Source organism: Lucilia cuprina, chromosome 2 (genome assembly GCF_022045245.1).
Source record: "Lucilia cuprina isolate Lc7/37 chromosome 2, ASM2204524v1, whole genome shotgun sequence".
Classification (NCBI taxonomy): Eukaryota; Metazoa; Arthropoda; class Insecta; order Diptera; family Calliphoridae; genus Lucilia; species Lucilia cuprina.
Genome location: NC_060950.1, coordinates 23,636,149 through 23,648,459, shown reverse-complemented (window position 1 = coordinate 23,648,459; position 12,311 = coordinate 23,636,149). Strand labels below are relative to the sequence as shown.

The following is a 12,311-nucleotide window of genomic DNA, read 5'->3' as shown; positions in this document are numbered from 1 at the left end:
AGAGAAGTAACGTATTGATGCAGTTATTTGAATTTTGCTAGTAACTTCTGTTAATAGAATTCTATAAATTCTATACAACTTACACTGTATGTAAAGCACATCCAAAAATTTACGAACTAACGGAAATTGGACTTAAATATAAAAAATGAGCAAATATTTATATCTTGTTAAAATTTTACTTAATTCCGAAAACCTACAATAAGTTATCAATTACTAAGTTGTCGTGTTCGTGATCAAATGGACAATTTAAGAATTTCCCCAGATCTGATAGATTGTTTTCTAACTGTAAAATTCATAAAGTAGGGGATTTTCTTTAATTACAATTTAATAAAAAATTTTTAGATTTTTCGATTAATATTTACCTGTGATTTCTCAGAAATAATGCATTAAAACTTAAAACTTATTATAATTTAATATCATCATATTGTTAATGACATTGTTAAATTATCGAAAATAATACAAAATCAAATAAAAATTTAATACAAATCGTCATTGTGGATTGTAGTAAATACTTTTAGTAATAAATACTCGACATATTTTGTTCATTTACTTGAAGAGTGTTCCAACTCAATAAAAAGAAAAATGCACGAGAAATCGGGATATCGGAAACTAATTGTTATGACCTGTATCATAATACATACATGAAGAGTAAAACGATTGTTTCCATTTATAACACATCTTAATATATATTCATAAAAGTAAACATGTTCTGGATCCTAATTATATTCTATAACGACGTAGTTATGCCCGCCAGTCTGTTGAAATCACTATAGTTTCAGACCTGAAGGATCTTTTACACTAAAATATTCCTAAATATTCGCTATTGGTATATTTTATTTTTTTATGTTATGAAAATTGTTTTGGCTAACACCCACAAAATATACTTTCAGTACCCAGAAATGTACGGCTACCTTTTCAGGCTTATAGTTGGCCTTAAAAGTATGTAGTACATAAACTAATTTTATACATAACCTTTTTATAAAATATTTGCAGAATCGGGCCATAATTAACTTTACTGTCCATATAAGGTCTCCGTAAGAACATAACTTTGATATGAGAAAATTTTTTAAATTACCAATTTCGAACTATAATAATTATACCCTACACCACTTTAGTGGGGAGGGTATATTGGGTTTGTGCTGATGTTTGTAACGCTCAATAATATTGGTCCTTTACCAACCATAAAGTATACCAATCGTCTCAGAATCCTTTTCTAAGTCGATTTAGTTATGTCCCTCTGTCCATATAGACATTGCTATCAAACTACAAGTCGCAATTTTGAAGAATGATTCAATGAAATTTGGTACATGATCTTCTTTTGTCCCAGGGATGAATGGTTAAGATCGATCCATTATTTCACCTAGCTCCCATACAACTGAACCCCCGAATAGGTCCATCATCCTTGAAATTTTGTATTATGTTTAAATCGAAATCGTTCTATTATTTCACCAAGCCCCATACAACCGAACCTACCGATTTGGGAATTTTTGGTCATAACTTAGTTAAAATTAAATCTATTGGATTGTATTTGATTTTAAGAAAGCTTTAACTGAATACTCTCCCAGAGGTAAGGTTTACATTATATGGCCACTCGCGAGTGGTTGGCAACGAAAGGGAAGGGAACTTGTGGTACCTTAATTAAAAATATGGATGACAGAATACCATAAGACCTTTTGGAACAATGAAACGGTGGGTAGAACTACAAAGATCCTATGACTTGACCCTGATCAGAGTAAGACTCAGATAACTTGGGGGTGGTATAAAATTCTTAGGAATAATGGCCATAAATTACTCCACCGATTTTTGTAATGATTGTCCCTTATTTGATCCTAGTCATCATACAAACTTACCTTTAAATAACTGTTTTGAAAGTCTACAATTTACTTAAAATCTTGTATGAAAATCTTATAAATGAGGAAATTGTGATAAGATTTGTCGGTCATTGTTAACGACGTAAGACCTAAACGGGTTTTAGAAAACTTCGTATTTGTAGTTGTAACACTATTACCACAAATGAACAAATTTATTCGATTGTTTGGCACAACTTGTTTGTAGAATATTTAATGATTACAGTAGTATGCATTTGTATTGTAAATGATACAGTGAGTACTGTGAATGATTATAAATTAAAAAAGATTCTACTTTAGTCAACTTATACGTTTAATTAATTCAAATTAAATTGAATTAACTACGTATGTTTAGTTTTTTGTTCGTTTTGAATTCATTTATATTTTTTTGTTATTTATTTGTTTAGTTAATTTTTGCATGGAAATGACTTAACAGGAACTTGTAATTTAAAATTAGTAACAATTACAAAACTGCTATTTATTTATGTTTGTACATATGTAAGTATTTATTTTATTTTTACAAAAAAAAAACACACTATTATACGATTACAGTTAAATTTTCTTTAATTATAATTTCTATATGTTTTCGTTAAGCTTTTTAAACATTTAAGTTTTTTTAATTAATTTATGCACATTTTAAATACTATAGATATTCTGAACAATGGCACGTGATTATATTGTTTGGTTTCGTTTGCAACAAATAAGCTATAATGAGTTAAAAAGTAGTATACTAGCAGCCTAACTGGAACCTGAGATACCCTTCATCAAAGGACAAACCAATAAAAATGTACTAAGTTATAATACTAGAAACATTCACACGATCACACTTTAGAGTAAAGCGATTAGTATAAAACAATAACAAAGAAAGATGAAAACAGCTGTTTCACTTATTCATCCTGATCTAATGCAACTTGCTTGTATTTTCTATCAATGTGTAATGGTTTCATTACATATTGCATTTATAATGAGCTAAAAAATAGTATTACTTCTAGTAGCCTAAATGGAACAAAGGCCAAACTAGCAAAAATGTACTGAGTTTTAATGCTACAACGGATCATTTCAAAATTTTGATATCTGTTAAGGGGCCCTTCACACGATCACTCACACTTTACGTATTTTACATACGTATAACAAACAAGTATCATTGTATAGTCGGGCATAACCGACCATATGATCCCCTACACCAATCAGTATGTTAAAAATTTGGATTATTTTTTAAAAAATAAAGCATTTAATATGTTTTTTAACTTTATTCCGAAATGTTTTTACTTACTGTTGACAAAAAGGAGATTTTCTACAAGTCGGCTCAAAGGGGTGTAGGGGAAAATATGGGCCTATCCTTATAAAGGTTGGTAGAGGAATTCACGTTTACTTCACAGTTATTTATGTAGAATTTAAAAGTGTTATTTGTGTTTATAAGTGAATTTTGACCTTTAAGTAATTTTTTAAAGGGAGTTTGTATGGGGGCTAGGGTCAAATGAGGCCCGATCATTACAAAAATCGGTAACGTCATTAAATGTTCTATAAAATAAGTATTGCCGACTTTTGTTGACATAATAGATAGATCTCTTAACTTAATTATAAGCCCAAAGGCACTATTTGGTGGGTACGGTTATATGGGGGCTACGCGAAATAGTGGACCGATTTTAACCATTTTCAATAGGCTTCGTCCTTGGGCAAAAAAAAAGCACTTGTGCTAATCCAATTATCTTGAAAATTGCGATCTTTACCTTGAGCACAAGATTTACATGGACAGCCAGCCAGACGGACGGACATAGCTTAATCGACTCAGAAAACGATTCTAAGCCAATTGGTATACTTGAAGGTGGGTATAGAACGAATATTTTCGTTACAAACATCAGCACAAACCCCTCTCCAATAAAGAGATCTAGGGTACAAAAAGAAAATAGAATAAAGTGATTGGTATAAAGCAATAGCAAAGTAAGATGGAAACAGCTGTTTCACTTTTTTGTATGTGTTTAGATAAAAATACATTATATCCCTGTTCTTATGCGACTTGCTTGTATTTTGAATCATTTCAAAAAATGAAGAGAGCAATCCCATTGTCGAATTTTCCCTCTGTATCCGATCCCATCCATACTCTTCTACACAAAATTTTGACAGATAATACTTGAAGGCTCATGTGAAGGTGGCTTTGCACAGTTTTAACCATCCTACAGTTCTAAAGCTAATTTGACTTATCTATACCTCATATCTCTAGTCTACTAATACTCACTGTAACTATATAATTAATTAATAAATCGTGTACATAAGTCTTAACGAGTCTGGAAAATGCAATTTACATAATGGACATAAATAAATCTTACATGCAAATCCAACTGTATGACAATGATTTTATGACGATAGTTAATAAAGGAATCATATATCAATCAAAAAACTTATATACTTTATATTCTGTTTTTATATATATTCTCTAGAAATAATTTATTTCTACACTTACTTTAGACATCTATTAAGTGTGTAATGTGCCTTTTAATGAATAATTTCTTTTGAGTTTTGAAGCGGGGTAAAAGAGGAGAAACGAGGAAAAACGCCAACAGAAATATAACTAATTACTATGATGTAATATGGCATAGTAAATAATTATTTAGTTCTTCTCTGACTAAAATTTTGACACGTGTTTTCTTGTTATACTACCTTCCCTGCACTTGCAACCATATGGGCCACAATATGTCAATTCAACATTCATTATGTAACACAAGAAAACAATTTGTTTTAATGTCATAATAAAAATCAAAGTTTAGCAGACATTGGGGTAGATAAGATTATAATTGTCGAAATGTATATACATTTGAACAATAGAGTCATTACTAGGGTTGCCAGATGTCCACAGGCAAGTTCGTTTAGCCATTTCATATCCGATCACATTTTTGGTGAAAAATCATTTAGTTATCACGCACATTCGTTATTCTACGTGATTAAATCTTAAGTGCGAAGACTAATATCTTTGCCTCACACGTAAACAAATTTTTAACTCATGGACTAGAATATACTTTTTAAAGGAATCTGATCTGACAAATTGTTCACAACATGTTTGAAGACATCTGAGACTTGAAATTTCGAAAAAAAAACTTAGTTTTTTCCATATTTAAAACATTATATACTGAGCGTACATTATCTTATATCGTCTAAAAATCGCTGCAACTAAAGTTTATATATGGTTTTCTAGTGGGTTAGCTGGGAATCAAAAGGGATCCCAATGTCCACTTAATACTTGAGAATATCAAAACCTTTATTAACATAATTTTCAAAAACTTCGGGAATGCCTAAAATCCTTTGCCGGAGTGTTGGTTTCATTTGATGGCACATAATCGACCAAGAATGGAATTTAAACACAAAATTTAGCCAGATACCACAGCTTAAAGTGGTTCTATTAATTCCCTTTCAAAGCCAAAGTAGAATTTGTTGAGCGACAAAGAAATAACAAAATTTTGGAATAAAATAATAAAATTCGACTTTTTTCGACAAAAAGTCGATTGTTTGATTATTCGAAAGTCGATTTATAGAACCCTAACCATAACCATTCTGTCAATAGGCTGGTTATTAGACTAGCCAAGATACAGTCTTTTTTCGACTATTTTTATACCCTACACCACTATAGTGGGGAGGGTAATATATGTTTGTGCTGATGTTTGTAACATACAAAAATATTGGTCCAATACCCACCTTAAAGTATACCGATCGATTCAGATTCATTATTAAGTCGATTAAGACTTGTCCGTCCGTTCGTCTGTCCGGCTGGCTGTCCATGTAAATCTTGTGCGCAAGGTACAGGCCGCAATTTTCAAGATAATTTGATGAAATTTGGACCAAACATGTTTTTTAGCACAGGAACGAAGCCTATTGAAAATGGTCGAAATAGGTCCATTATTTCACCTAGCCCCCATCCAACGTACCTCCCGATTTGAACTTTTTATGTCAAATATTCTACTATGTCTCTAAAAATTGGCACAAATAAATTTTATATAAGTATATCGTAAGGATCGGCTCTCATTTGACCCTAGCCCCCATACAAACCCCCCTTCAAAAAAGTGTCTTAAACGTCTAAAATTGACTTGTAACCATTTGTATCGCAATGAAACTCAACAAAACTAACTGTTATTTAAAAATATATCCTTTTCCCAAATTTAACGAGGACCGGCCCATATTAGAAATTTAGAAATTTTAGTTTTTTATCAATAAATTGTTAAATATTTTGGAATTATGGTAATATTCAACATAAAAGATTCTTTATAAAAAATAAAAATTTTAAAAACAAGTAAGAGTGTTATATTCGGCTATGCCGAATCTTTTATACCCACCATCAAATCACTGTTATATAAATGAATTTTGATATTTTGAATATTTTATTATTATATATCGATATTAATGAGAACATCAGGGTAACATTTGAAAGAGGTCCATTAATGGGGGTTTTACTATTGATAGTGCTAATTTTTATAGCGAGTAGGGGTATTTATACATATATATTTGGACCAATTCTCATAAAAGTCTGTAGGAAAATTTTTGTTCCTTATTTGTTTAAAATTTCATCGATCTACTTGTATTTTGAAGCCATTAAGGAGCATTAAAGTCATAAAATATGGTAGTGAGATTTTAAATCAAAATTGTTTTATGTCGAGTTGCATTGCGGTATTCGTATTGTTCGCGTCATTTCTGGGGCGGAATTTATATGGGGGACTGATCCTCATAAAAATCGATAGAGAGATTTCGGTTCCTATAAAAGAGATAGAGATATTAGCTTACACGAAACTAGTTTATGTCAAATTTCATAAATCTACTAGTATTTTTAAGCCAGTACTGAGCTTTAAAGTCATTTTCTGAAGGAGCCTTATATGGGGGTAGCGTCAATTATAGACCGATCTCCGCAAAATTTTGTAGAACGATCTTAGTTCCTACAGGTCAGGTTTATATCGAATTTCATCGCTTTACACGTTTTTTATTGTTTTGCACGTTTTTTTGATGGGGACATTATATGGGGGTAGGTCAATTAAGGCTCGATCCACATATGGAGGGTAGGGTCAATGTCAAATTTCTTCGCTATATTCGTATTTTTACGCCCATAATTAACATTAAAGTCGTTTTCTGAAGGGGGCCTTATATAGGGGAAGGGTCATTTGTGAACCGATCCACATGAAATTTGGTAAATTTTGACTTGTATAAATCTTACTTCTGTGTAATTTCATTGCTATAATCCGATTTTTAAGCCAGTAATGAGCATTAAAAAATTTTATGGGGGGACTTCTTATGGGGGGAAGGGTCAACTATGGACCGATCCACATAAAATTTAGTAGAGAGATATTGCCTAGTATAAAACTTATTTCTGGGAAATTTGGTAAAGAGATTTTGGCTAGTATAAAACTTACTTCTGTTAAATTTCATCGCTTTAGTCGTATTTTTAATCAAGTAATGAGCGTTATAGTAATTTTATGGAGGGTCTTTATATGAGGGGTAGGGTCAATTATGGACCGATCCACATACAATTTCATTAAGATTTTTGGCTGGTAAGATACTTCCTTACATCAAATTTCATCGCTATATTCGGTTGTTTAAGCCAGTAATGAGCGTTAAAGTCATTTTTTGAAGGGGACCTTATATGGGGGGTAGGGTCAATTATGGACCGATCCACATAAAATTTCATAGAAATTTTTTGGCCAGTAAGAAACTTACATATGTCAAATTTCATCGCTATACTTGTATTTTTAAGCGAGTAATGAGCGTTGAAGTCATATTCTGAAGGGACCTTATATGGGGGGGGTGTAGGGTCAATTATGGACCGATCCACATAAAATTTCATAGAGAGGTTTTGGCTAGTAAGAGAGGTTTTGGCTAGTAAGAAACTTACTTATGTCAAATTTCATCGCTATACTTTTATTTTTAAGAGAGTAATGAGCGTTAAACTTATTTTCTGAAGGAGACCTTATATGGGGGGTAGGGTAAATTATGGACCGATATACATACAATTTGGTTGAGAGATATTGACTTGCATAAAACTTATGTGTGTCGAATTTCATGGCTATATTCCCATTTTTAATCCAATAATGAGCGTTAAAGTCATTTTCTGAAGGGGACCTTATATGGGGGGTAGGGTCAAATATGGACCGATCCACATAAAATTTCATAGAGAGGTTTTGGCTAGTAAAAAACTTACTTATGGCAAATTTCATCGCTATACTTGTATTTTTAAGAGAGTAATGAGCGTTAAACTCATTTTCTGAAGGGGACCTTATATGGGGGGTAGGGTCAATTATGGACCGATATACATAAAATTTGGTTGAGAGATATTGACTTGCATAAAACTTATGTGTGTCGAATTTCATCGCTATATTTCCATTCTTAAGCCAGTAATCAGCTATTTAGTCATTTTCTAAAGGGGACATTATATGGGGGGTAGGGCCAATTATGGTCCTATGTCCGCCATAATGCAGAAATATTTTTCAGACGTCAAAAAACTGACCTATGCGAAATTTTGTGGTATTTGCTTCATAAACAACGAATTTGTGACTATTTGAAGCTATTTATACAATATTCCGGGAGGTACAGTTGTATGGGGGCTATGTGAAATCGTTGACCGATTTTGCCCATTTTCAATACCAAACATTTCTGATTAATAAACTATATTTTGGGAAAATTTTATCTCAATATCTCTTATTTTGTGGACGCTATCGTGCCAACAACAGACAGACGGACAGACGGATAGACGGACAGACGGACGGACATGGCTAGATCGTCTTAGAATCTTACGAGGTCCCAGAATATATATACTTTATGGGGTCTTAGAGCAATATTTCGATGTGTTACACACGGAATGACAAAATCAATATACCCCCCATCTTTTTTGATGGTGGGTATAAAAATATACTCATGGTATACGGTATTATATGGTCGGCCATGCCCGACTATACTTTCTTACTTGTTTTTACTTTTTTCGGGTATTTCCGACTATTTTAGAGTTTTTGACTTTTTTCCACTTTTTTAAAATGTTCGACTATTTTCGACATTTATTTACAAAGTCGACTTTTCGACTTTCTTCATAGACGATAGTCGAGCTATCGACTTTTTTGGAATAAAATAGTCGACTTCGACTTTTCGACAAAAAGTCGATTATTCGAAAGTCGATTTATAGAATCCTAACCATAACCATTTTGTCAATAGTCTGGTTATAAGACAAGTCAATAGACTGTCTATTGTCTATCTATTGACTAGAGGACAGAGTAGTCTTTAAACTAGACAAAATACTCGTCTGTAGATTAGACATTAGATTGGTGTATGGTCTAGTCTATGGAATAGTCCATATTCTAGTCCAAAGACTAATACAATAGAAAAGTGATATGATTACATATAATTATAAAAATTACTCTGTACTGTACTTTTAAAGATCAAATTGTACCAAAACATTATAAACCTTCCCTTGCATCGAGAGACGTAAAGTTTCAAGAGCTGGATAATAACATAGTAGATGGAAAACAGTTAAACCCTAATCCATTTATGAAAACTTTTGGAAACAAAGGTGTTAAGATCTATCATAACATATTATAGAAAATATATTTATGGCAGCCGAGAGAGTATTACCACAGATCTATGCCTGGTACACCCAACATGGTGACTGTATGTCTTAACCCACGTGGGAGTAATATTTAAATATTTGATGTGGTAGCACCAATCATCACTCAGTCTTTTGAAGATCCTATTTCAAAATTCTTAAATCTAATCCTATATTAATGAGAGTGTAGTGCCAAAACATGATTGTCTTGATTATATCCTTTAAAAGCCACTAACGGATTAATTTCACAAGTACGTGAGAATGGTCTTTCCACAAATATGCAAAACATTCTTAGCTTTTGAAGATTTTGATAAAGTTTACAAGAGGAAGATAATATTTTGGAATCTTGTATTTCTCAAAGATAAGCACAAGACTAAGACCACAGTTAACAATCTTAAGAGGGACTTTCAACCGCTTCTGTAACATCCTCAGCATAATCATTAGTTTAAAAGACAAGAAAATCCAATTTAACAAGAATATCATCATTCGATAAAAGTTTCAACGTATTTTTTTATATCTATCTATCGAGAAATATGCTGTAAACTTTTTAGAGACTAAACTCTCAATAAAACCAATGACAGATATAACTTTATGGATCTAGAACTTTATAACAAAATAAATTGTTTAAATCATTAAGTGTAGTTTTGAATCACGATCTCCGTACTTCAAAGTAAATCTTAATACCTTAATAGGAAATTAGTATTATATAAGGACTAATCTTACTTGGTAAGTAGAACAGCTGTCTAACAAACCGGAGTCGTTGATATGCTAGCTCTATTTTACTATTAAAAAACAAAGCAACTTACTCAACAACTTCTTTATAAGCGAAATTGCAAGTAGTTCTTTAACTGCCTATTGGTAAGCGGGCGTTTAAAAATTTGCTTTCAATGTCATCACAGTGTTAAAATAATGAGTTAAAATGCTTATGAAGAAGTAGTGAAAAGAGCTTTTATTAGCTTTCTAACTCATTACCAGAGAAACCAAAATATGCAAATGCATGTTTCTTGTGGTGCGTTGTATGGACTCAAAGATAAGTTATTTACACGTTTCAGACCATTTTAAGAATTTTGGCATCAATTTGTTAGAGCATATTTTTGCATATTTTATACATAAAATTTTCGACAGCATTTGTTGTTTTCCCATTTTAGTCAAAATTGAATTTGTTGATCTTTGCAAATATAATAGAATATAAACTGAAAATCCTTGGTCTTTAAAAAATCAAATTAGTTAAGTTTAGAACGTCACAAGGGAAACCTGTGTATATATGTAAGAGTAGATGTATGTATAACTAATTTTTAGAACGTCAATAACTTCCATATCATATTTTTAAAGCTTTGACCTTATTTCAAATATTGATTTTTTATTGTCCATCTGGCAGTATTGTTATTGCTTAATTTTAGTCTAAGTTGTAGTTGATTCTTTCACAGCTGTAAATAATTTAAAAAAGAGTAATAATAAAGCTAACATTATTTTAAACAGCTGATATACAAACATTATATTTCCGCCTGTAATTGCGTGATAAAAATAGACAAGCGTAATGATATGGGTTTGAAATGTGACCTTTAAAGAAAGTAACACAATAAAGTAAATATTTAGTTACTAAAAAGTAATAAACTATTTTACCCCAACGACAACTTTAAGCTTTTGTTCTGTACGTATAACAATATAAAACTGTTATATACAACATAGATATAACATTTTATATTAAGCACGTTTTGTACATTATAAAACTAGGCCCCTAAAACAATTATTTGTATTTAACATTATTTCCATATAATTTCCCTTGTTTACAACATTAAACAGAATCGAAATAAAAACTAAATAAATTATCACTTTTAATGTATTTAAACAAATTTTTAATTGATTTACATGTTTGTCCTCCTTGCTATTTTTATTTTGTTTTTTTTACGGAAACATTAAAATTATTTCAAACACCACTGCCACACTTTTATTGAAAACATTTTCTCTCTTGCTTACACTCACTCTACATATGTTTGTTATGAACACTTAAGATTTGGATACAAAATTTTGGATTTAGCACACAAAATATTTGAATAAATCTACAAAAAAAACGAAAGTCAGCACACAAAGGTGGGTGTGAATGTGACGATCATGGCCTTCCAACAGTTTTACACAATGAGGAACAAAAAAAAACACACACAGACACATAGAAATTATATTGAAATCAACAAATAATCAAAATAATTAAAAACAATTTTCATCAACTTACCCATTATGATGATGACGTTGATGCAGCCAATTAATAACATCTAGGATTTTTGAACTACGTTCAGGTTCCTCTTCCATATCAAAATCGTAGGTTTGTCCAACATCTTCTTGAAACGAGGTGGTGCTGTCATTGTGATTGAAATCATCACTAATGACAAATTTTGGTTTCTTGTAATTTTTTGACATATTTTTTCTAATTTATGTTTTTAAACTAAGAAATATATTTTGTTAAAACTTTCTTTTAAAATTAAGGCACTTTTTTAAAGATTTTTATAAAAAAACTTGTTGCAAACTTAAGAATGCATAATTTTTTTAATTTTAAAAATTTTCAATTTATTTATTTTTTCAATTATTAACAATTTTTATTATTTATAATTTTACACTATTTTTATATAAGCTTTTTTTCATTGCCTTTAATATAGATGATTTGATTTTATTTTCGTTTAATTTTATACTGCGCGTATATGAATTTATGAAATATAATTATTTCGACAATTATTGAGCACTTTTGATTGAATTATGTACACTTAATTTGCTCATTAAACAACACATATAAATGAATATTTGCAAATATTTATTTAATTTACTAGTTGTATATACATTTTCTATTGTGGTATTTGTTGAAAATTTCGTGCTTTTTCTTTCGTTTAGAATTTCCAAACAAACCGCCG

General features: G+C 30.9%; 1 protein-coding gene across 3 annotated transcripts in view; it reads right to left on the bottom strand.

Moving 5' to 3' along the window:
* The window catches only part of LOC124421296, a 105,832-nt gene extending 93,912 nt beyond the window's left edge, over nucleotides 1–11,920 (bottom strand). For all 3 annotated transcript variants that reach the window (XR_006941558.1, XR_006941559.1, XM_046956228.1), the window contains exon 1: nucleotides 11,642–11,920. Coding sequence is in view for 1 of the 3 variants with exons in the window: in XM_046956228.1 (XP_046812184.1) it covers nucleotides 11,642–11,826 (185 nt within the window). In the remaining 2 variants the exon portion in view is untranslated. The remainder of the gene's footprint in view (nucleotides 1–11,641) is intronic.
* Nucleotides 11,921–12,311: the final 391 nt, after the last annotated feature.